General features: G+C 34.9%; 1 protein-coding gene across 4 annotated transcripts in view; it reads left to right on the top strand.

Annotated features, from left to right (window-relative positions):
* The first annotated feature begins 378 nt into the window (after positions 1–378).
* Positions 379–27,678, top strand: part of LOC106713140 (tyrosine-protein kinase Fer) — a 45,716-nt gene continuing 18,416 nt past the window's right edge. For 2 of the 4 annotated variants that reach the window (XM_045679430.1, XM_045679429.1), the window contains exons 1-2: positions 381–1,021; positions 2,351–2,541. In XM_045679430.1, the coding sequence (XP_045535386.1) occupies positions 823–1,021; positions 2,351–2,541 (390 nt within the window). In that variant the 5' untranslated portion in view covers positions 381–822. Of the gene's footprint in view, positions 1,022–2,350; positions 2,542–27,678 lie in introns of all 4 variants that reach the window. The other 2 variants (XM_045679427.1, XM_045679428.1) reach the window with 2 other exon arrangements.

Here is a 27,678-nt window from a genome sequence, read left to right on the forward strand (position 1 = left end):
CGATGTTTTTTATATGTGTATGTCTACTATCTACATAATATTAATTGTTCATACGACGGTAAAGAATGTTAGAATCTGTATACTTATAAAATAAACGGGTGTAGTTATAGAATTAAGTTAGTCAAACATTGTAACATATATTAAAACATTATAACATTAAATGAAAAAGGGATCAATCATAACAATGCATAATTAATTAAGCAAATTGAGGTAGATTGACTTGTTATACGTGTTTAAAAGGGTCCAGGCCTAGGTATATGCTCGCCTTGGTGCATGCTCGCCTTGGTGCGAGCTCTCCTAATAAAATTAAAAGCATAATGTTAAGGCGGATTCTAAAAAAAAACTAAAGAAACTCGTTCTATATTCCGAAGCTCCTCAGTGTCCAAATCTTCGATTGCTTCGGGTGACTGGGCCAATACGAACGCCAAAACGAGACTTGCCGTTGTGCGGTCTCGGGGTGGCGGCGGACGGCAGCATGGCAATGTCATGGCATTTGCGTCGCGAGCGCCTTACGAGCGGACGTATTGTCGGCGCATTCGCACCGTATAAACATTGAATATCAACACAGTTTTTTGTCGAGCAGCGTTTTTATTTAGTCATATTGTCGACTGTCTGGGTGCAAATAATAAAAAAGCTAAAAGCTCCCATTTAACAATCGATCGGATCGGGGTTACGTTTTGGTGTTTTTAGTTAGCAATAAATTGAATTTTGTCGTCGTCGAGGTGACGTAAAACCCGGTGCTGTGATAACGGGGAGTGATGTGAATCAAGTTGTGTTTACGTTGCGATGTGTGTGGGTCGAGTGTAAAGTGGTTTGTTATTTATGATGGGTTATGCATCGAGTGGGGCAGGGCGGGCAGCGCATGAGGCGCTGCTCGCGCGGCAAGACGCTGAGCTGCGCCTAATGGAGTCCATGAAGAGGAGTCTCCAAGCCAAGATGAAGAGCGACCGCGAATACGCCCTCGCCCTCTCGGCCGCCGCCGCTCAAGGCCAGAAAATGGACAAGTGCGAGGATCTTAATGGTAATTATTACAAGCAAATGAACGAATAAACATACACTTAAGTATCCTTGATATTTGAAAGCGTTTGAAAGTATTTATTATTTTGTACCTGGTAAGTTACCAATGTACCCACATAACGGTTAATTTTAAATGCGCAGGACCAAATGGAACAAAGACTTTCTGGAACAAAGAAAACCTCCGAGTCGCTAAAGTTTTATAGAACATATTTTTTGTTTTCGTGTTTCAATATGAATAGGATTAGTGCCGTTTAGTCTGTGATATTTTGTTACTAAGATAAAAAAAATAAATAGTTTTTAATAAAAAAAAATTATGGACTAGGATTGTAAACCAAGTCTGTTATCATCCAACGTGTATCGAGACAAAAGTGATAAGAAATAGTGAATGTCAATTGAAAGGAATTTCAAGTTTATACCTACTGATTGCAATAGGATTCGAACTTGCTACACAAGTAGGTTTCTTTTTCCATTAATGTTTATCACGTAAAGTTTTCGCCTTTGTCACAAAAGGTGATTTAAAAACAAGAAATATTAAAGATAATTTGAAGTCAAGTTCTACTTTTTACAATTCATTTATAAGTTTTTAGTTAATGTTTTGTATTGGATTTTACCACGTTGTATACAGTGCTCCATGAAAAATCCAGTCCGCCGTATTTTAGTACCATCTCTCCAACATAGGTGTCAAATGCCGTTGCGTTCCGTCCTCGGGCGACAAGACATATCGCCAGGTACAATCCACACCACCTGGATGGCTGACACTTCTCAACGGTGCGATACTCGTGCAATTTCGTATTTCTGTTTTTGAATGGTCTTACCTCGGCGGTATTTCCAAACCAGTAAGACTCAGGGTCTTTCAAGAAGCGAGCATATCATCCTTTAAGGTCGACAGCGCATCTGTAGTTCCTCTGGTGTTGCGGATGTCCATTGGCGGCGTTTAATCTATGCTAACTCTGGATGGCCGCTATTACAAAATAGCAGATGATATTACATATATTGACATATTTTGCACAAACCCTTCAACATGGGTTTCAAATGAAAGGAGTTGGCTATTATAGTATAGTGCACAATAAAAAGTCAAAAATGGCCGCCGTCACAAAATGGCGTATAACATAGTTTTGGGCGTTTGTATTTTTTTTGTATTTTTCATTTTGCCCTTTCATTTGATGCCCATGGTTGGGGAAGGGGGTTGTTCAAAAACATGTCATTTACTTCAAAACGCCTATATGAAACATATAGTCATCTGTTTCTTGTTGATAGAGCAGAGATAAAAACATGTTTCGGAATGGATGTTTCAACAGTGGAACACTATGGTAACATGAATGTATTGTTTCAGGATCTCTAATAGCGTCCGCTTGGCGAACCATGACGGAGGAATGGGAGAACACTAGCCGTCTGATCAAGGCCAATGCCGAAGCCCTGGAGTCCCGGGCTTTGGATCGGCTCATCACATTGATGACAGAACGACGGAAAACCCGCAAAGTTTATCAAGAAGACCATACCAAAATTTCTTCACAGTTTACACAGGTATGTATTGTTTTGTTGGTACCTAGTAAAATGTATTGTTTTTTAGTGTAATGGCAATGCCGAAAATCTTCGATTAGCAAAATACCATTAGCTGTATTTCAAGCGAACTAAATAAAATACCGACCCACTTATCAAGTGGGTCAGTATTTAGCGAGGTAAATTTTTAGCGACATCCCGAAATCTAGTTATAATTTCTAGTCGAAGCGAAATTCGGTTCGTGTTAACGTAACTGCGCTCAAAACAATACACCGTATTTTTGATCGAAGTTGCCATAAAGTGTATCTTTTTTCTTTTCTATTCATAATTGAATCGTTATGCAAAATACGGTAAATAATCGCATGTACTACGGTCGATACCTACTATGAGTCATAAATATTTGTTGTAAAGTAACTCAATTTTTTTTGAACAACAAAAATTATTTAAACTTGTTTATAACTTTTTATTAATTATAATTTAAACTTTAAATACTTCATAAAACTTTATAAATTCGTATCTTGTTACATCTTACCTATTTATGTTTCCTACATGATAAAATTTAGTGTTTATTTCAATTTCACAAAACATTGGATTTTGGTGCAATAAAAATTTAATGGTCTCGTGACTAAGTCATATTTTCATCGTGGTTCGACGCGTAATTGTTTAAACAAAAGTTATTGCCTCTGATAACGCTTACGAATCGGATTGGTAATTTAAACGCACTAGTTCCGTTAGATTGGTCGGGTTAGTTTCCTTGTTCCCTCCGCTTCCTATCATTAATCTACAATCCTACTATTACATCCACATAATTAGGTCTTAGAGAACGGTGTGTGAAAGAAGTATGTCAGGGCCGGTTTACTACCACACGGCGACTAACAACTGCTTTTCCAACAGACCAAAGCGAGTAAGAAATGTAGGTCAATCGCTCTTATCCAATGAAGCAAAAGACTTACGGTACTTGATGAATGATGCAGCGACATCAATGATTTCTATAATGAACCTACATCGTCACTCAATTTCAAACAAATTGTTTCTTATTTATCACCAATAATGTTAACTAAGATAATTCTACTATTAGTTGGAAGAAAATTTTTTAGTGTTTCCAGTTTTTAACGTATATCAATAAATAAATAGACAGATTAAAATACACATAGGAACGTGAGAAATAACAATGAAGGTTGTGTGATCATCAAATATTTAGCCAATACCCTGGATTCCAACGTTTATTCTACGATTCGGATGATTGCCAATGTATGTACGGTTGTGACGTAAAACGATTTTGGCGCCAAATATTGAAGCTGTCATTAGTTAATACTTGTCAATACAAACACTGAATAACTAAATAACTAAATATGAACAGATGACATTTACAACTTTAGATAGAGTTAATTGTTCAATACCAATATTAATTTGTAGGTGTTTTAATTTAAATAATACGTTCGTTTTCTTTAGTAGGTAATATTCAAATGCAAAATTCTTTTTTTAATTTTTTTGAAATATAAAAAACTCAATGTTTATTACCTATAATGTTGCATTGACCGCGGCACCCGAATTTTTTTAAGTCGTCATTAACTGACATGTAAACTTAGAATAAGAAAACTACATTTCTACGTGACGTTGGCTAATGCACAAACCGTGCCAAAGCCAAAAATAAAAAGAAGAAGAAAACTACATTAAGGTGCTGCTAAAAAAAAGACTTTCGCGGCAATAAGATCATCAGAGAAATATGCTTAGTCTGTGACAGGAAGAGGGATTAGTATGTGAGGGAATGCGCTCGATCTAATGAATGACGGGCGCTGAGTCCGTTGTAATGACCTCCAGGAATGTGCGTCTATCCTTGTAGAATCATAATGCGATGTCCGCCCATACTCTGTTGCATTTGATGAACAAATGATATCACCGTAAGATCGTACTATCGAATAAATAAAGTCTATGGTTATGCTTTTGGCAAATTAATGTGGTAATTGACGCCAATCGAAATAAGTGTTAACCACTGTGTATTATTATTTATCTTTCTTTTGATAGCAAATAAAGGTTTAATTACCAACTATAAAGCTTACATTTTGATTTTTTAAAGAAATATTAAAATCAATCGTAATTTTTGCTCTCTATTAAAAATCGGAGGTAGAATCTTTATTAAATTCGTTTTGCAAATGTCATAGTAAAAGTTAGGAGCGAGTAACTAGTTCGCGGCTCACCTGTCACCGTTCGTTGGCCCTGCATCCGCGTTGGCGCGTGCAACTTTGTTTTTTTTTTTAAATTGACTTTTTATTGCCATTATTAGAAAACGATCTTAGTTGTTAAGCCGCATTCATTTGTAATTCAAAATTTAAAACACAATACTTGATTTAGTTACCGTAAAATATTTATTAGAAATATTAATAATATAATAAATGCGAAGGATGGATGGATGGATGTTTGTTACAACGTATCTCCAGAACTGCTAAACGGATCTCACTGAAATTTTGCATAGATATAGAACATAGGCTACTAAATAAGATTTTTTTTAATTCCGCGCGGACGGAGTCCCGGGAAACAGCAATTTTTTTATAAATTAACTTAAATATTAATAGTAGATTATTCTTACACTTTTTTACGGGTATTTTGTAGCTTAACAAAATAATGAAGGAAAATTATCAAGACTTATTATTCTTGTAATGTAATGCCATATTTTATTTTTAGTAACATAATTTTTTTAATTTGCGATATATCGCAACCCAATGGTACTTCGTACTGTTAATATAAGGGAGTGGTAACTAGTGAATCACTTATAAAACTATTAAGCGGGTAGTGAGCATTCTCTTCGCGGATGTCACAACCACTAAATCCGGTAGACGTTGCGTCGATGTGTCAACCGCATCTTAACTCGGTGCCGCCGCTCTCGTTGCCCCGGAACTGCCCTACATGCAATAAATCCATTTTACTTGATATGTTGCAAACGGGGTTACCAGCTTTTTTATGTGGTACTTGACTGACATTGATATTTGTATAAAGTCCTTTATAAATGTTAACCTATTGTAAATGTTAACTAATAAAATATTAAATCGTAGAATTTTCAGTAAGTACGTTATTTGGTTAACGTATTAGGATTATTAGAGTAACTTAATTATGTTAGAGGAAATTTAAGTAGTTAAGTTATTGTAGTGTCTCATTTGTTAAAACATCATTAGTATTACAAGTCTAGTTAATTTCATAATTACTGCTACCTCGTTAACTAATATGGAAAACGGCTAAAACACTCACGTACATTTGTCCGTTGTCGGTACCGACTAGTGTCGTACTATGAGCCCATCGGGGATCCTTCATACCAGTCCCACTCACCCTGATGAAGGGCCCCCGATGGGCTCGAAACTAGTCGGTGCCGACACCGGACAAATGTACGTGAGTGTTTCAGCCGTTTCCTACATTACTTACTGCTACCTCGGTTTAAAATTCCTACCGATTGTAATGACTTTATAGCGTGCTTATGTTAATTATTTTAATTATTAATATAAATTAAAACCGGTGCCAATTAATTAAACGTGTTACGTTCTAAACGAAGTTCCTTGTTTCTAATTTTGTAGAATCCGTTTCCTGTTACAGTTGATATTTAATCTTACTTCTTACTAATATTATAAATGCGAATGTTTAGATGGATGGATGGATAGATGTTTGTTTGAAGATATCTCCGGAACGGCTCAATGGATCTTGATGAAATTTGGCACAGATCTAGAACATAGCCTGGAAGAACACGTAGGCTAGTTATTCGGTCTTTTTCTTGCTACGTGGACAGAGTCGCGAGCGACAGCTAGTACAACGTAAAAACTGAAATTATTTTAATGTAGGTGACCAGTTACTCTTAATTTTAGGATATATAAAAACACCGTCAATTTTACCAACCTACTAATAATAACTAATTAATTGCTTGAACCTGATCTAGATGTTGATTCTTTTCATCTTAGAATTTCACATATCGCTATACCTTTTATTTTATTTTTTTAAGACAGTGACAGCAATAGGTATCGGTGGAAGTATTACGGTTACTAGAAATTGTTTTAGTAATTACAGTTGACGGAAAGCTGGTAACACTAGTTTTAAAATCCAATAACTCCGCCCGTGTTACTGAACGCGTAAACAGAGGAACTGGGTCGAAAGAATCGCGAACAACGCGCTGCCTAGTCGTATCTCGCAGCTGTTTATAGTTGCGACCCAGTTTAAACGGCTCGTGGCAATATAAACGGTGCAATTTGCACTATCCTTACGTTTGAATAGTACTGAAACGTATTTACTGATATGAAAATTGTGCTGAGACAAGTACTTACCTATTTTACGTAAGGTAGTTTTGCAAATAGCGACATTTAGCAAGTTGATTTTAGTCTTCTTTTCCTTCACATACTTTTCTTATAAAGAGAGAATAAGAAGGGAAGTGGATTTGACTGAGGAGGCGACGCGTAGGAGGTGAAAATATTTTCTGTGCTTCTCTTCCTCCACCGATTAATGGTAGGTAAAGCATCAAGTCACTTCGTATTTTCGGCGAATTCAGTTGTCCACTTACACTAAAAACATAAAAATGATAGATTATGTTAATTAGTTCGAACTATAGAAAATTCAGACTTGGCCTTTCCTCTTTGAGTACGATGTAAGTAGGTACTTATGTTTTAAAGTAGAACAATTGTCAAGACTATATTGGATCGTTTAGTCTAGTTTAATTTTAGGTAGACATCACATAACACAAGTTAAATCTATAAAAAAATTGTTTTTATTATGTTAATAACATGAAATAATCGATTACATCATAACAGTAAGATCGCTATTTAGTCATTCACTGTTTTAGATCCGAGTGCACGACATTTAAGCGTAAAAAATATTTGAATTAGTGCCAATTTAATGGCGTCTCGGAATATCGAGAATGAACTGTGTAATCGGGGTCAGCAGTTCGACAGTAGGCTAGTTAGTAGCAATAAAATTGGGTTAATTTTGGTTGAGGTTATATTGTTTTTGCTCAAAAATGTCTAAAAATACATTTATAAAATTGAAAATACGAAAACACTTTTCGGAAATTCCACTGCCACGAAATCGTCACTGGCTATATCAGTTGGTAACATCAGTATTTACTTTATTAAAAAGTAAACAATGCCTATACCGTAGGTTCTACTTATAGAATAACAAATGTTATTTCAAAATTACAGTAGATAACTGTTAGTTACGTAAGCATTATAAGTAGCAGATAACGTCACATCTATTTAGGTGTAAGCATTCGTGAACGATGTACTATGTGGCACTATATGACCGGTTTCTAAACTTGCCAATCTGTTTTCTCAAACGCCACTATCAAATATTACTGGCCGGTGAAAGTGAAATCGACTACTGAGTTGTGAAAGCCTCCTTGACAGTTGTCTAATTTCGATTGCGCGGGAAACGGGTTGTTTTTTTGATAAATCTTTTATTATTTTCAATTGCGATTCGAGTGATTGGCTCGACGACAGGCTATAGACATTTATTGGCAATGAACGCAAAGTAGGTTTTTGCCAACAACTAATTTCAATATGCTTTTAATAAGAAATTAGGTTAGGAATAATAGTTTAGTCTTTCTTTGATAAAGTTCCCATTAATCTAGAAGAAATTAGTACTTCATGTTAGTGTTTAGAGTATATTTTTTAGAACTACTCCGAATTGTATCAGAACTTGTGTACACTATTCGAATGCAGTTACTTGGATAAATCCATCATAGATTCATCCATGTTATCATTGAATCGAGTCACCACTTCGACAACTGTTTGACAAAATATTGTTCAATTGTTTAAGAATTAAGGAATGCGAAATTTCAGGTTATTTATCTATCTATATATATAAAAGAAAGTCGTGTTAGTTACACCATTTATAACTCAAGATCGGTCGAACTGATTTCGCTGAAAATTGATGGGGAGGTAGCTTAGAACCAGGAAAAGGACATAGGATACTTACATTTACCCCGTTTTCTATTGTTTATTCCGCGCGGACGGAGTCGCGGGTAAAAGCTAGTATGTTATAAGAATAATGCAACATTGCTTATCTATAATCAATAAACCTTTATTACAAATCTATTTGTTGTCTCATGTCTTAAGTCAATATTAGACAGAGACATTGAAAGTAAGCATAGAGTATGTAACTAATGATCTCATTAGTTAAGTATTCGTAGAATACAGCATTGATAACTATTTATAATGATGGTTCTTTATCGACAATTCTCCACTTGTGAGTCAAGAAAATTCATTGTATAGAGCTGCTTAGGCACCGGAATTTCCTTTACCCTGCGATAACAACTGTTATCTTAGTCTTTATTATCTTTGGAAGCTAATGTTCTACTCGTATAGGAAGCTCTCTGATAATAGCGTTTGTTTAAGTTAATACTGAATCTATAATTTCGGTATACAAAATCTAATTAAATTAATGAGTTTGCACCAAAATTCAAGGTCCTCGTAGCATTTTTTTCGATTCTTTGTACAGCTGGAAACGGAAAGGATAGGAAGAGGAAATATCTTTGGTGGGGGAGAGAACGCATAGCTAGGGTATTCTTTTTCTGTGCGTCCAATTTGTTGATTAAAGGTAGCCTATGCATCTGCCTACGGGCAGCGGTCACTATGCTATTTCGGCGTATCTACCATAAAAAAAATTAAGTCCAACAATAGGTATTCTTTTTCGTTTTAATTTTACATTTTTACACAGTTATCAATTACATATTTGTCATGTACTAAACTCTGATCACGTTCATCAGTTCATATTTCATGATATAATAGTCAACAATTTTAACGCATTGTTATTGCAGAAAGTGTTCTATATTACGTTAATTCCGTGATTATGCAAAGAATGTTTGTATTGTTTGAAGTTCATTGTATCGCATCATTCTTGACCCTCGCCAGTTCAGTTCCCACGGCACTGTTGTGTTTTAATGCGCCCATGCTTTTGTTTCACAATGGAGGAACATTTATTGCACATTCTATACATAGAGAAACCATATAGGTTACTGTAATTAGTGCAGCCATTTTTAGACATACAAAGGTTAATGCTGGTAACACTGCAGAAATATTTTAACTGATGCTATTTATATTAAACTAGCTTTTACCGGCGACTCCGTCCGCGCGGAATAAAAAAAAAATAGAAAACGGGGTAAAAATTATCCTATGTCCTTTTCCTGGTTCTAAGCTACCTGCCCACCAATTTTCAGTCAAAGCGATTCCGCCGTTCTTGAGTTATAAATGGTGTAACTAACACAACTTTCTTTGATATATATAGATAGATAATATATTTTCTTAATGTATTTGGTTTCTAAAAATATTATAATAAAGAATGTGTTGCACAAATTGCACAAAGGATTTAAAAAGCTGGATCAATTACTTACAAACAAATTTTATTACTAGATGGGAATGAAACTATCGCATGTACGAAGGATCGACAATTTTTTTTAATTATGTAGATTAATAAAATTTCATGTCAGAATAGCTCACTAATAAGTTCCATTTTTACCTGCCAGTACTTTATTTATAATTTTAAAATATAAAACTGGTATCAAACAAACAAAAACAAGTATTTCTATAAAACAAGCAGTGTTTATTTGTACAACTGTAGACAAGTGAACTAGCCCCTACTTTACTGACCTGGTTACAGCGACCTCGGTTGCCACATCAGTAAACCATACCACATCTAGTGCAAATGACATTTTGATTGCCAATACATCATTGTTATTTATCTATACATAATAATAAAATTAGAGTGTCTGTCTGTAATATTGAAAAAAGAAAAAAAAAAGAAAAAATTCGTACACGTGATGTATTTGGGTTTCCGATAATTAAGAAACCATTTACCATTTAAAGTTGTTGTCTATTTGTGTCTGTCCGCAAGGCCTCGTTTGTTCCGGGTAATTTCTAAAACGGCTGGACCGATTTTTCGGGAAATTAATAGGAAGATAGCATGCACGCGGTAATATTATAGGCAACGTTTTTTTTTCCTTTTATTTCGGAAATTATATTAGTTAATGTGTTTTTTGTTTTTGACTTGACACTAACTTGACAATAACTCATTTTGTAAATTGAAATAATATTATGGTATTCTATTTTTTAACTGATTTTATTTAATTGTAATTAAATTAAAAAAAATGTAATACGTTTTGTATTTAATGGTGTGGTTTTGAAATTATTTTAATTTAAATCAAGAAAATAATATGATGACTTTATCTAATTTTTTTATCTAAATGAAATAGCTGTCGCCCGCGACTCCGTCCGCTCGGAATTAGTAATAAGTAGCCTATATGTTCTTCCATACTATGTTCTACATCTGTGCCAAATTTTATCAAGATCTGTTGAGCTGTTTCGGAGATACCTTCAAACATCCATCCATCCATTTAAATATTTGCATTTATAACATTAGTATGAAAAGAGATCTGCGTCATAATTATGTTAGTGAAATATTTTCTTAACTATTACATAAAATGATCAATATTCACAATAACCATTTCTTGTTCAAGCTACAACTTATTTAATTTGCAATTTAAACTGGTTTTCATATTACGCAATCCGCATAAACCGTTAGCTTATTCAAATTCTTTTCGGTTTTACCAAGTAATATAAAAATATGTTGCTTATAATTTAACCTGAGAAACAAAAGCGATTACTTTTCAAAGAAACGGAATTTATGATTAACTGTATTGATAAATAAGACTTCCGAGAAGTAACTTAAAAAAAAACTTGCTTTTGCTCGCGACTTCGTTGACGCGGAATTAAAAAAAAAAACAGGATGAATAGTATATGTTCTATATCTATACTAAACTAGCTTTTACCCGCGACTTCATCCGCGCGTAATAAAAAATAGAAAACGGGGTAAAAATTATCCTATGTCCTTTTCCTGGTTCTAAGCTACCTGCCCACCAATTTTCAGTCAAATCGATTCAGCCGTTCTTGAGTTATAAATGGTGTAACTAACACAACTTTCTTTTATATATATAGATTTCATCCAGATCAATGAAGCCGTTCTAGAGATACCTGGTAACAAACCTCTATCTATCTAAACATTCGCATTTATATTAAGACGACTGATAATACGTCGTATCCTTCTTAATAGTTCGCCGTTTGAGAATAAGTGATGGACACCGGTTTTGGGTTTCACTAGACGCCGACATAGACACAGCATAAATTAGGGTTGCCACCTCTACGATGCCACCTTTGCAAGACGATTATTTGTTCTATGGATTTGGTATAATGGCTTCGGGTTAAAGTCGCTGGTTGTTTTGTTCATTTTCCGCTAACGTTCTTAGTTGCAGTTTTTTTCGTTAAATTAATAGTTGATAGCCCTACCCGGACCTGTTATTTGCGTCAGACTCAGACACCGTGTGCCTCGTCTATTGGTAACTCTACACTATTCTCATCTCGTGTGAACGTTATCCTTTGAGCGACCGCCCGAGCGTAACCCGTTTGTGTCAAAAATTAAATCCATTTTAGATCTTACGTTAGACTGTTATTAGACTGGAAATTCAATAATTTATAACAGTTTAGAAAAAAATAATAGTATTATTTTACAATAACTTGTCTTAAAGTACTCATGACGTAAAAGTGAGAGGTGCTTAAGGACGTACGCAACTTTCAACCACATTGGCAACTGAAAAGGACCTTTGTTGTTCGTGTATAGAAGGTTAGCTTCAATGAATTGTAGCTTTCACTTGAGAAAACTTGATAACGGGTAAATCTCTATCTTACTGAGTTAGTTGGGTAAAAAATAAGAAATAGTATTGACATAAACATAATATTAGGTACATAACAAAATCATCTCGTTGAGTCTATATGTTGACAATCGATAAATGTATGAACAACTTGGATTTACATTTGCGAGCATTTTAAAGTCAAATCACTTGAACGAAATTTTCGTTACATGAAAGATATAAAAAAACATATGTTGACTAAAAGAGTTATGTGAATATGTAAACTTGATACAAATCTATACAATTCTTTTTTGTTTAATATTTTATTTAAATCTAGTCATAAATTGCATAATAGAGAAAGTAAACGACATAAAACAACGATCGTTTTGATTGAATAATCACATTAAACTTAGACCTCAAGCATAATATGTATGCATGAAATGAAAGCTGCCACCATTGCTATCTCAGCCTTTTTCAAAGAAAATGAGAGGCATGGCAACATTGTCGTAATACAGAGTTACGACGTGGAGATTCACTAAAGTGTCGTCTGCTGTCTGCTGTCCGTACATTTTATTGGCAGTTCGCGTCAGCTAGCGATTATAATTTGAGCATGTCTGGTACGAAAATAAACCACAACTGCGATCCAACCGCACTATAACATCTGCCTGTCCTTTTATCGCTAACAAGAGTTCACTCCCGTCTTTGCTTTGTTTGTTTTATAAATAATATTCAGACATAATATCTTGTTTCACGTAGACTGATTATTTTAAGTTAAGAGGATTTTATTTCAAAGAACATTTATTCGCTAGATAAAAAGTTTGGCTACTTTTAAAGGTTGAAGGATATATTTATGACTGAAAAGGAAGGAATGGAGGTTGGACAAGGCAAAGATTGGAAAAGGCAAGGAAAAGACGAAGGACGTATCACATGCAGAAGTGTAATTTTTTTTTCACAAATTGGAAGAATAATATGAAATTTTATTGGCTAAGTAAATATTATAATTTTATCTGGGACATGTTTGCGTCTTACGTCATTGTCTTACGTGGCCGCCTCGAGCTGAATCGAACGTGTTCAGACATTTGTTCTCGTATGATCAACTTCTCAGAGCATTATTTTTTTAAAGGTTGTGAAAAATTCGCTGAAGCAAGAACAATGTGCTTAATTAGGAATTTAGTATTTGGCAGACGTTACGTTTATTGAGGATGTGCCCTTATTCAAAACGCATACCTTCCCTTACCTACCTTTTTAAAATATATTTAAAGAAGATGCTATGTGACATTCATAGTTCGTGACGTGATTTGACGTTCTAGTATTTATAACACTCGCTTTCGCCCGCTACTTCGTCCGCGCGGAATAGAAAATCACTTAATAAGTAGCCTATGTGTTTTTCCAGACTATGTTCTTTGCCAAATTTCATTAAGGTCCGTTGAGCTGTTCCGGAGATACCTTCAAACAAACATTCGTCCATCCATCTAAAATCTAAACTTTCGTATTTATAATATGCGCAAGATTATTTTTCGAAATAACAGATATTTTAGTTTTGATTTAGCAATTATTCTAGCAGATCGCTTTGTAAGCGTATTTTTAGTTTCACTTATGATACGAGTAAAACTAATGGAATAGTGTACGCGCTTTAAACGACAGTTTCAAACTCAATAAACTGTTCTTAATTAGCGTCTATGTAACAAAGTTCACATCGGGACGGCATTTGGCTGAGGCGAGCGATTTCTCGGAATCAACGATACCCGCTCTAAATAGTCCAATGCACCGTTTAATTGGTTTACTCATGGACCAAACGACTATGTTGTTTCTATCAACTGTTCAAAAGTTTTGCTAAGACGTGGTGGCAGTATATAAAAATGTCCTTAATCTTTTAAGAAATTAAAATACATACAGAAAACAAAAGAATTATTAACAGTTTGTGGGACTGTTCATAAGTTCTGATATGTGTGAGGATAGATGGCTATCTTTTTCCATCTATTTACTTCCTATTTACATTTGCTATCAAATTTTTTAATTCCTCTAGCTTCTATCAAAATGTTTATCAAATAGCTACTTATGTACAAATTCAAAAAATAATAGGAATAGCTTTAAGGCCTTCGTACACAAAGCTAAGTAAAATTTTATTACTAATATTGTATATTTGCGTCGCGATTATTTGTAGCGCGCGTTCCGTACACACAACATTGCAACGTCAACGCGAGTCGTCTACTCGGTCAGTACATGTGTATCGATTACACTGTTGATACGAATTTGTAAAATGTCAACTGTATAAATTTGCTTCGCCATCTTGAGAATCGCGGTGACTTTGTCACGTCTATCTTAACACACAGGTAGCGAACAACTGGAGCTAGCGACGAAAGAACAAAATGTCGGCGACGTGTGTCTGTGTACGAAACACTATAACTTTTTATTTTGTAAATTCCTTAAAGTACTAAAAACGGCGGTTTTCGAAGTTACATTAGTGTATTAGGGGATACCTATAAGAACCAAAATTAAAAACAACACAATTCATGCTAAATTGTGTGTCAACATTAAAACCGTAATTCAATGTGTTTGGTGTGTTTAAATTTGCGTTGCAATTGTAGGTATTTGTTTTTCCTTATACGTCTGTCGCCGACTTCATTATGAATTGATTGTCATTTCTTTCATTCCATACGGTTCATCGTTATCTTTGTTCCTTTGTTCCGAATTACGTTGTCCCATTGTTATTTTTCACCGATTCATTAGTTCCGCACTTACGTTTGTTTTGCAATTTAAAATGGCGGGAGATTTCTGATTATATTATTGTCTTGCGGTATTTCCAAAATGTAACATTAACACATCTATGTCTCGATGTTTTACGAGGGTGAATCAAAAAATTCTTGAAATCAATATTAAAAAATGCAAAGATTTAAATAATAATATTTTATTTTTCTACATAATCTTCCTCCAATGCAATGCATTTAGAATAACGCGTTTCTAACTTCCTTATTCCTTGTGAAAAAAAAATATTTTCTTGACTCTCGAAAAAGTCCTCTACAGCAGCTATAACCGCGTCATTATCGTGAAATTTTGTTCCACGAATTTCCTCTTTTAATTTTGGAAATAAGTGAAAATCACTTGGGGCTAAGTCCGGAGAATATGGTGGGTAGTCAAGGAGATTGAAGCCAGCACATCGGATTGCGTTGAGCGCAACTTCCGATCGATGAGCAGGAGCGTTATCTTGAAGGAACAACACGCCCAACGACAGTTTTCCACGACGTTTTTCTTTAATCGCTTCACGCACTTTCGGGATTAAATTTGCATTATAGGGTCCAGTAATCGTCTGGCCTTTTGGCATGTAATCAATAAAAAGGATTCCTTCACTATCCCAGAACACAGAGGCCATAACTTTGCCAGCGGTAGGAGCAACTCGAAATTTCTTGATGGATGGAGAGGATGGTCGTTTCCAAGACATGCTTTGTCTTTTAGTTTCAGGATCAAAATGGTGGACCCACGTTTCATCCATGGTGACAAGACGACGGCAAAAATTATCCGAATCACGCTGGAACATTTCGAGATTATGTTTGGAAATGTCCAAACGTCGCTTTTTGTTTTCGTCAGTTAACATTCGTGGCACCCATCTTGCAGACACTTTTTTGAACCCCAGTGAATCAATTAAAATGGATTGAATGCTACCAAAAGATATCTTTAGGATCTCAGCTATATGTTTTATAGTCATTCTTCTGTCTTCCAAAACCAGATTCTCAACCTTTTTGACATTTTCTTCTGTAACGGAGGTTGAAGGCCGCCCAGAACGCGGGTCATCTTTACAGCTTGATCTACCTCTTTTAAATTCAGCCACCCAGTACGCAACCGTAGAATAGGGTACAGCATCACCCCTAATGTCTGCTAAATGTCCAAAAAAATTTCCTTCGTAGACATTTTTTTCAAACTGAGATATTTTATCACCGCACGTAACTCACTTTTATCCATAATTTTGACTTTTTAGCACTCGTTGCACAAAAAAATTTATTACATGCGAACGAACTGACAAAAACAAGTGACAGTCTGCATAAATATAGTGTGATAGACACTCTTTAATTTGAATATCGAACTTGATCCAAAAAGGTTTCATATATGTATATGCACTTCTAAGAACTTTTTGATTCACCCTCGTACTGTTGGGGGGTACATATTTATTAATCTTCAAATTTGAATCTTTAAAAGCATCTCAGCCATTTCAATTCAGTTCGCGCCAAACGCGCAAGTGAGACGGGCACCAATTGAAGAGTCAACTGCGAGGGTCAATTGGTAATTTCCTTTCAGATTGGCGACGTCTAATTGCTTACTTGATCTCGGTGAGATCTCGTAATGCTGAAATCGAACTGTAGATTCCATTTATTGTGACGATAATACGTTAACATGCATTGATAAGTAACGCTACTTCAACTACTAACACACAATGGAAGTTTTTCGACTTAGAAATGCATTTATGCACAAACACAAATCTGTTTTTAATGCACACGCTATTTATTTAAGAAATTTGAAACTTTATCTCTATGGTAAGGTAAAAAAGAACTTTAGTTACATAACTTTATATAACTAACTTTCATTGTGACTTAATGAAGTGAAATTATCAACCTTGATGACATAAAACTTCAATTACATATTGTTAACAAAATTGAATCAGATCATAAAATCACGCAAGTAAAAGCGAAGCATCAGTAATATATTATTAAGAGCCTAACGCTGGGTAAACTCAATAAAAAAGTAAAATTGACAGCCAGCGTCCGACGTAATATATTAATGAAAAGATGAGACATGAAAAAAAGGATTCCTGTTTTAAAACGCGGCGCGTTGAGGCGACTTGCCAGTGTTAGGGTTACCATTCATAACAGATAACATCTCATTTGTTTAACAATATGCCTTTTATTTATATCTCCCTTGTTTATCCGAGCATTTATCGTTTACATTTTACTCATATTTTTTCAAGTAAAGTACGAAACCGGATATTATTTTATAAACATTACCTAGGATTTCATATATCGCATCGTATACTTTCGTATATTATTGTAGAATTCATACAGAATACCTGCAAAACTTTTTAAGGTCCGATTTGAATCTTAAATTGGTTAAAATCCGGCACTAACCATCCACACATGATATTATTCGTTCTATAAATCGAAAAGTGGTAACCCTATTCTGTTTATTTCGTTTAAGTATAGGAAAAAGAACAAAAAAGTGTAGTGTTTCTTTTCTCCTATTTGCCTCTGACCTCGGCTCTATTGACAATGGCTGCCAAGATGAAATATGGCGCGTCGGTAACGTAAAAGGGATTAGTCGGACGATATTATTCCCAGCCTATTGTTAATTACTTAGACCATATTTCCAATAAACGAGAAGTCACACAAGACAGACATGACACGACAGCTATAAGACTACGTATTGCTTAAATATCAGTCGCGCGGCTAGTCGCGCTAGTGGAAAAAAGGTTTTATTACGTCGGCGATCTGTTTGCCGATACCTATGTGTTATATTTGGAATCACCTGTTAAACCATGACGAAGGTTGACTGTTTTCTTAGGATATCAGATGTGATATATTGGATAATAGAAGTCCTTTCAATGTAGGTATGCTGAATAACAGCTATTTTATATGGAAACGTGGTTTTTGGATAATAAACATTTCATAACAAAATGTACTTCATATTTTTTCTTTAATTAAAATTATTTCATATTTAATGTCTAATTAATTTAAGAGAATATTCTTACAGTTGAGTACATATTTTGGGCTATTTTACCTTAAAATTTTGTGATGCATGAAAATAAATCAGTTCAGTGTGAACTAGCTCACATTATTAAAGGCCAGTTGGCGCTTAAACCATAAGTTAAGATGCACGCGATGAGAAGGGAGTAGGGACCAAAGCTCAACGTCTCCAGTGGGGTTGCCACAAACAAAACTCAATGTATGTACCTACTAAAACATACAGAACGTATTATACAATGACATAAGTGATAACAACCACTCATGATATTGTATTTAGTTTTTGTTATGAATTGTTATTTAATTATATTGTATAAATATTTTAATTGGCAAATATTTACTAAAAATAGTCGATGGAGACAATAAAAGTGCATGAAAGAATATTTGATAATTTTAAATAAAATATATAAAAAAATATCTGTTTCTTAGAAGATCAATAAATTACTTTTATGTTTGACACTAAATAACAAAACTAATTAAAAAACTCATGTGGCAACCCTAATGCAGAGGGCAGACACAATAGCGGCCGCCGGAGCCTTCCAAGAACCGGTTCGTACAGGGGCAGCGCTCCGCCGAATTTCGCGTCGACCACCCATCGCCCATCGTCCATAGCCATCGCCGCACCGATAGTTATCGCTCGATATCACTTCATATTTATGGCTAGATCAGACAATATTGTTTATGGAAAATATGTCTTTAACATGCAACTGTTTATTTACCTCTTTTTACCGGGAACCGAAAACTAAGCAAAGTAGATTTAAAATATAACAATACATTCTGTTCCAAAAGACCTTAAACTACAATTAGTTAATCAGGAAGATAATCCAACGACTAAACTACAAGATCGGCTTAATTAACAATTAATATTCAAGTTATAAAAACTTTACGAGGTTGACGAGACCTGTTATAGGAAACGAGTCAAATGAATAAAAATCATAATAAGACCTTGCAATCTTAAAAAAATATATATTAAAACTATAACTTTTAAGAGTCGGTAATTACGGCTTGTGAAATGAACAGTCGACACTGTATGTACCGCACTATATTTTGTGAAATTGTGCACGAGAGAGAAGGAAAGTTTTACTGCTAGTCAGTGCAACGATCCCGCCCACTTAACGCCCTACACTCTCGAATAGTGATGTACCATTGTTGTGTTTTGTCTAGTTTAACCTAATTTCAAAAAGCTCACGTCTAAATATTCGAATCATTTATGCTATATAATCGTTTCAACATGATGAGGTTACTAGATTCCTAAATATTATAGATAAATTAAAGACACAGGAAAATTGATAAAGTGTTATTTGAGTTATTAGAAATAAATTCGCTCCTTTTGTTAGGTTATTCCGTTAAAATTTAATCTACGCTACAAGAATAAATTTGTCATCAAAAATGATCTATTTAAGATGAAGAAATGAAAAACTCGGTAACAAATCTCAGCTGCAATCACCTTTATTCGTAGATATACGAGGGGAGGTCCAAAAGTTCGCGGAATGAAAGGGTTGTCAATGAAATATAACAATAAATTTATTTTTCCTTTTCAATATAATCACCCTTAAGTCTAATACATTTATTCGATCTATGAATTAATTTTTCTAAACCATCGAAAAAATATTTTTTGTCTTTGGCCTCAAAATGGGCCGAAATTGCCTCCTTCACTTCATTATCGTCGGAAAATTTCCTTCCCCTTAGCTCTTTTTTTAAATTTGGAAATAAATAAAAATCGCTAGGAGCCAGGTCTGGACTGTAGGGTGGGTGAACAAGTGGTTCGAACCCATGTGTGTGCAGAGCAGCCATGGCAACTCGGCTCTTGTGAACCGGCGCGTTGTCTTGCAAAAGCAACACACCCTTGGCCAATTTTCCTCGACGTTTTTCTTTAATTGACTCCTTTAACTTTTCTAATATGAGTGCGTAGTATTCTCCGGTTATAGTGGTACCTTTTTCTTTATAATCAATGAGTAATATTCCCTTACAATCCCAAAAAACAGTGGCCATCAACTTTCCCGCCGATTCTGACACCTTGAATTTTTTGGGAGGTGGTGTACCCTTTTTGTGCCATTGCATGGACTCCTGTTTGGACTCAGGTTCAAAGTGATGAACCCATGTTTCATCTCCAGTAACAATCCGCTCCAAAATCTGCACGGGCTCGTCTCCACACAACTCCAAAAAGTGCTTAGACGCGTCGACGCGCTGCTGTTTTTGAAGCGGCGTGAGCATTCTCGGCACCCATCTTGCACTGACTTTTGTCATGCCCAGGTGGTCGTGCAGGATACGCAAAATAGTTGTATCTGATACTCCAACAAATGCAGATAATTGTTTCTTCTTCAAACGTGTGTCTTCGAGTACAAGTTTTTCGACTTTTTCGACGATGTCTGATGTGGTGGCGTCAGCTGGCCGCCCAGAGCGAGAGTCGTCTTCAATTGAATCTCGACCATGTTTAAAAAGACCATGCCACTTATAAACCATTGTTTTACCAGGGCACTGATCTCCATAAACGGCTTCCATTTCATTTAAAATGGTTTGAACGTTTTTTCCTTGCTTGGTAAGGAATTTTATCACAGCGCGATGTTCAATTTTCTCCATAGTTGCAGTTTGCTTCCGGATTGACTTGTTCAGCAGGCGAGTACTCGTAAACGAATGGCACTATAGGGTTGAAATGTTATATATATACTAATTATGAGTGCCCAATTAGTATGACACTAAGCGAGCTACCCTATCCCCACTCCATCCCCTCCATTCCGCGAACTTTTGGACCTCCCCTCGTAGTTCACACGCTCCGTGTATGAGAGCGTCTTTTTAACTATAAAACCATACCTGGAAAATTATTCATAACCACTCTCGGGAGAAAATATTTACATAAAGTCCATACACAAACGTCTTTCTGGTTAAAGGATGTAATAATAGGTCCTTACATATTAAATTGGCGTTTTGTATGGGAGGAACAAAAAGTCGAATATTTTTTAATATAATATATTTAATTAATCAAAGTATGAACCATTATTTTCTATGCACTTTTGCCATCTCATAGGTAGTTCATTGATCCCTTTACTAAAAAAACCAGTCGGACGGGAATCAATAAAATCTTTGAAGGCGATTTGGACTGCCCCATCGGAGTTGAATTTTTTCCCTTGCAAGAAGTTATCCAAATTTCGAAAAAAATGGTAATCTGTTGGAGCAAGGTCCGGGGAGTACGGAGGATGTCTTAGACTTTCCAATTGAAGCTCTTCTAATTTAGTAGCCGTCTGTTGCGCAGTATGTGGTCTAGCGTTGTCGTGAAGCAGCAGTGGCGTGGAGCGATTGACCAGCCTAGGTTGTTTAGCCGCTAGCTTTTCCATCATGGTTTGCAATTGCTGACAATAGACATCAGCCGTAATAGTCTGGCCAGATTTGAGAAAACTGTAATGAACAATACCGGCACTAGTCCACCAAACGCTTACAAGTAACTTTTTTGGGGTTAATTTTCGCTTGGGGCAGGATTTGGCTGGCTGGCCAGGATCCAACCATTGCGCTGAGCGCTTCCGATTATCGTAAAGAACCCATTTTTCATCACAGGTAATGATTCGGTTTAAAATACCTTCATTATTGTGCCGGTTTAGTAATGTAACGCAACAGTCGACGCGCGTCTGCCGGTTTGCTTCAGTCAATTCGTGAGGTACCCACCTTTCAAGCTTTTTAATCTTCCCAATTTGCTTCAAGTGAATTAAAACAGTTTTATCACTAACATCGCAGCCTGCAGCTAACTCGGACGTGGTTTGCGATGGATCCGCTTCCACAATAGCCTTCAACTCTTCATTATCAACTCGAGTCTCAGGCCGTCCACGGGGCTTGTTCTGCAGATCGAAATTTCCAGAACGAAAACGTTGGAACCAAAAACGAACTGTGTTTTCTTTTGCAACACGACCGCCATACACATCATTCACCCTTCGAGTCGTTTCCGCAGCACTAGTGCCACGGCGGAACTCGTACTCGTAAATAATGCGATATTTTAAGTTTTCCATTTTGTAAAATGAGTGACGCAAACAGAAAAAAACAGAAGAAAAAAAACAAATGAATGACGGTCATCGAAACACAAATACATGAGTCTATAGCTGTACAAATTTAAATTTGGAATTCCTTACCAAAGAGGAGAAATTCGTGATTAAAGTGGCCAGTACGAAAAACGCCAATTTCATATGTAAGGACCAAATAATAACAAGCTTGTCTACACCTATTTTTGAACACCACTTAAAAACAACAGATTCCAGTTCTAGTTAATTTAATAATTGATTTTTTAACTTCTTCATCAGTACTTCACCGCATTTCTATTACAAACATTGTATTGTGTACAAAGCTTAAATAAATAAATAAATAAAATCTTCAAAAGTATTAGTAGATTATTCAAACAATTTACTAATGTTTTAAAGTTTTACATGTTTTATAATGACAATTTCTTTTATAATGGCGGTCCTTTTTGATCATGGTTTAGTACAACAGTCAATTAGTGGATCCTATGATAATTGAGGCAAATTTTATAACCACAAATGAACTAACTATGGTAAATTTCTATGCCTTCTCTTAGTCTAAGTTCTTACATCACTAGTTTGTGTGTAATATTGATGATATACAATCAAAACTATGTATCTACATATTTTCATATTATGTTGTCAACAGTGCGTCATTCATAACAATTAATAATAGTTGTGAACTAATTAATATAGTTATTGATGACTCTGCTATTGTGAGAAATGAAAATTAACAAGTTTTGTATCTGTCCTAGTTAGCAAAGAACGTTTGTCGTTTCATTTGAATATGATTACGTAGCCACAAAAATAGAATTCTGGCAATGATTGCTTACGCATAGTCGTTTGTATTTTATGCTTGTTTTATTAGACTTCAGGAAACGTCTTATTTAATTTATACGATAAAATGTGACTTATTTATATCTAAGATACTTCATTTTGCTTTGTATTTTCCTTTTTAAATTTATTAAATAAGCACACTAATACTTTATAAATTTGTTCATTATGCACTAGCTTCCGTCCATTCACTAATGCAGCAAGGACAATAACTGAGAATGAGTTGAAAAATTAAATGTACACCGACAAGACTAAGATGTCTGTGAAGAAAGTTCTCCACCTTGAGTTACATGATCTACATTAAAAACAAGAAAACCAACTTATTATTAATACGTTATTGGAGCCCATTATTTGCTGAACAATCTGAGTTTAACTGCTACGCGCAGAATGTTTCAGTTGAGTAGTCGCTTATAGTAGATGTTATATTCTATATCATCATTAAAGAACGCCTTTAGTGACTAAAAATGATTCTGAAAGATCCATGGCTGCATAATCCTTAAAAAAATGGATAAAAGATAGAATACAAAATTCTTACTTTGGTAATATCATGGACACTTACTACTATACTCCCGTTTATTTAATTTTTTATAAGCTTTTTTAATACATTAAAACATTTCTTGAAACATGTAATGAATATATCGATATAGTGAAGTATCGATATATCGAAGCCTGTTCCCATCCCTTTGCACAGTTCATTGAGTAAACCTGTGTCGGGAGCGGCGCGGGCGCAGGCCTCTCGCCCGCAGCGGCCACGACTGCGCCTCTGTGTGCGTCTGTGTGTAACTCACGCGCTTGTGTGCTGTGGTACTAAAGCGGGTGATCGATGTAAAACAAAGGGAAAAACATTTTAAATTTTATCATTGTTACTGTTATTGGTAAATCGATGGGCCAACTTAAATAATTAATTTGTCACATTAATCATTCAATTTTAATGCACATCAATCTGGTTAACTTATAGTATAGGTATAATTACTTATAGATGACATATTTACATATATTCTAATAACATAATAAAAAAATCTTAGTTTAATATTTAAATAATAGCCAACATCTCTGATACTATCGCTAGCAAATTATTTTGATCCCAAAGGCAGCGGCATAACAAGAAAAACCAACAACGGTATTTTATGATAACATTACCGGGTACAATCAGGTGTATCTTTGTGTTTTCCGGCTAAAGCCGCTTTGAGGTACGAGTACATGCATAAAACAAACACAAGTTCGTCGCCCGCGCCGCCGTGCGGGGGAAAGTTAAAACTTTCTGAATATTGATCGATTAAAAGTAAAAGTACCTCTATACAGTTTGTATTTTAAGAAAGGCTTATCTAATTTGCGTAATAGTTTGCTTCATGAATTCACATAGGACATGGCTGTTGAATTTAAATTATTACGTAAAAACATACGTAAATACGAACCACATGCGTACACGTGAATTACGTTTAAATTAAAACGTAACATAGGACGCCCTTTTACTAAACCACAGACTGTGGTATACAGTTAATCCAATATTATACAAATCATTGGTCTCTGAGACTGAAATTCCTTTATAAAACATGTTGTTATTTATGTGTTTTCAATGAGAGGGACGGCAATATGTTTTCTACAGAGATTTTGGTCTTAGAAACCAACGATAAGTAAATTAATAGAAAATACTACTAACTCACATTAGTATAGATCTTTAGAAACCCAAAGTACCGACGGATTAAATGATAAACTTATACGTTTAACAGCAGTGTTAAACAATGATAGGTGAATTTAATAAAATAAGAAGAAATGGTGTTTAAAGCCTTACAAATAAGTAAAATTAAAACTTAATTTAAAATATGTATCTCTGAATTTTTATTATGAATTCTAAATATTTAGAATTTTTAAGAAAATAAAGAAATAATTAAGTTTTCTGGCTATAACGATCCTTTCTTTGCTAACGCAACATTGTCACAACTTTCATAGAAATCGACCAGCTTAAGAAGATCCTTTGTATAATGGGCTTTACTTTAATACGAGTTTGATTTGAGTATTTGATTAAAGAGAGCAGGCTCTGCCTAATATGGTTTAAGATAACAGGCAACGTTCAGTTTGCATAGCTGTACAAATAAAGTTGGCGAGGTAGCCAAACGATATACTGAGAACTCGTTTACTTATGTACATCAATATAATTTATCTTACATCACCTACGGATGTTTAAAGTAAACTGATGCGTTATAAAACTAAACGTAAAACTTTGTACAAGGATTTGTAATTCATTAGTTTGTCGACTATATAGCTTTCACGGAAAATGTTGAGCTTTTTTTAATATTGACTTCCTTAACGATTTTGATTATTTGCTCGTTCGAGTTCTGTTCTCAGTATCTGTTATAAGTAAAGTTAAAGAAATAACGTCGTTCTAAATTCCTATAATTAATTAATTAAATATTTGTATTAATTAGTATGAAATGCATTCTTTGCACAATAATCTTGTATCTACCTAATACATTTTTTTTTAATTCCGAGCGGCAGGAGTCGCGTGCTACAGCTAGTCAGTAATATCTTTCAATAAGTTCAATTTGTTATACGTCAGAATCCTTATTGTAGAATAGTCACGGACGTTAGAGATTGTAGTTTTGTTCAGTTCGTACGTACCGGTATGCTGTGTCAATGTCCTTACCACATATAAACAAGCCTGTTTATGTTTTAACCTACCGGTAATACGGCAGAATTCTAATGGTCATGTACCCGCACCATTTTCTATTGTGCAGTGTGCGCTATTACCTTTGTAAGGTTAATAGCATTTTAAGGTTTGTCATGAGTTTTGTAGATAAAACAACGGTCGCCTTAAGTTGTGTTTATAACAGAACTTGTGCTTTGTTGTATTAATTTTTAACTATATTTTTTTTTTTTTTATCGTGAATCTAAATGGCATGTTTTTTGAAATGTTACACACACAATGTACTTTTTTATAAGATGAAGCAAACAACTAGCCATCCAACCATATTGTGAAACATTCTTATGACACGTTTATTAAACTTTTGAATAACTATTTTCCTTTCTACGGAAATGTAATATTGTCGTGTTAAATCAAAATATTTCCTCGCAATCGAAGAGGACAAAACAATGTTACTGTGATATATTACAATGTCTTGGTATAATATATAGTTCTTTACATTTCCATGAACTTATAAACTTTACTTGCGGAGGCCGCGCGAATCCTTTCAATGAATTCCATCATGACTAACAATATCCATTGCATTTTATTGTTTACTAGTGTTTACCCGCGACTTCGTCAGCGCAGGATAATTAAAAAACTTGAGAGGTGTCAAGGGACACCCGGATGGAACGAAGTTCCTTTCAATTAATTAGTGAAGGAACCAATGTTTATTCTATGAATAAAAAACTGAAGTCTTCACAAGAAGTACATTTTATTTCTATGAATTTTCGTTATATTTTGTCACGTCGTTGCCATGGTGAAATAGCGCTCATTCGTCTATAGCAAAAAGTGTCGTGACAACTTTTCGTAAGAATTTTTTCCGTCTAGCCCCCTTCCACAACGCGCGATAAGGAACTTCGTTCCAAAAAGAGTATATGAAGTAAGTTACTTCTAGAGACCTAAACTACCATCCAGTAAAAGTCCCGTTAAAATAGGTCCAGCAGTTTCAGAGATTATCTGGAATACCATGAAACTAATAGTGACTTTTTAATATCACCATCTTAAGGTGTGTTTCCACTACCCAGATACTGATAATCTCGTTATTTTAAATTAGATGAAGTTGGATAAGACAGAGACGATAAATAAAAGGGATGTGAGAATACTTCTTACTCAGTTTTCGCGCGTTAAGTACGCGATCAGAAACTTCATTTCCTTGTTTTTAAGCCCCTAAAGAAGTATACCTTCAAAAACGAGAAGGGACAGAGCTTGGATACTGAAACACGGTTTCCAAAGCGGTTGACATCGTACACATATGACTCATAACTCACCTAGAAATTAAATCGTTAAAATAAAATAATACTATTACAAAAAATGTCCTCAATATCTGATACTGAGTCATTAATATATCTTAGCTTTGAAAATATTTCTTGTCGTATTTATCTCGAGGCAATATTACAGGGCGTGCATTATAATTGCTTTGCAAATGCATCGTGGGAAGGTGATACGCTGCATGCCCTAGGCATGAGCATACAGGAAATTATATGAATGAATACAGCCCATATAGCGTATAGCGTATAGCCCTGTAGCGTTACATTTTGATTACGTAAGCGGACAGTTTTTGTTTAAAATAACTGAACGAAACGAATGAATGAATGAACTTATCCCTAATTCTGTATAGAATTGGTTTTTTTTTATTTTCAAATACGATTGTATGTCAGTAATTCCATATTTATGTGTATGTAAGTTGTTGTAATGTAAATGGCCTATAAGCTGTCTTCTAAAATTTAAAAAACTTTATTATTAGCCTTTGCGTTTTTCCAGACTATGTTCTACGTCTATGCCAAATTTCAGCGAGATCCGTTTTGTTGTTCTAGAGATATCTAATAATAAACTTCCATCCATCTAAACATTCACATTTATATTACTCGTAGTAAGATGAAATCTATTTACATTGTGCCAAGTATTATAAAATTAAAACCTTAAAAACATGTTTAAAGATATGTTTATAATCCGATTATCTCAGCACATTTAACATAAACAATAAATAAACACAACTTAAGTATTTTGCTATCCAATCTTTATGGTTGATCACTATTCGACATTTCGCAGTGCCGAACTACGTAGACATGCGCTCGCAGTGAAACACGAGCCGCTATACAGCTTGAATCTTATTACATTTTGACCTGCGTCATGCTGTCTGAGGTAGGAGAAAGCGACAGCCGCACCTTGTCGTTTTTTGAACCTTAAGTACCACGTCAAAATTTTCCTTATCATTACTTCCGAGTTGTTATTAATAGATTTTAATATGACTAAATACCACACTCAAAGATGTTA

The sequence above is a fragment of the Papilio machaon genome, chromosome 9 (assembly GCF_912999745.1).
Source record: "Papilio machaon chromosome 9, ilPapMach1.1, whole genome shotgun sequence".
NCBI lineage: Eukaryota > Metazoa > Arthropoda > Insecta > Lepidoptera > Papilionidae > Papilio > Papilio machaon.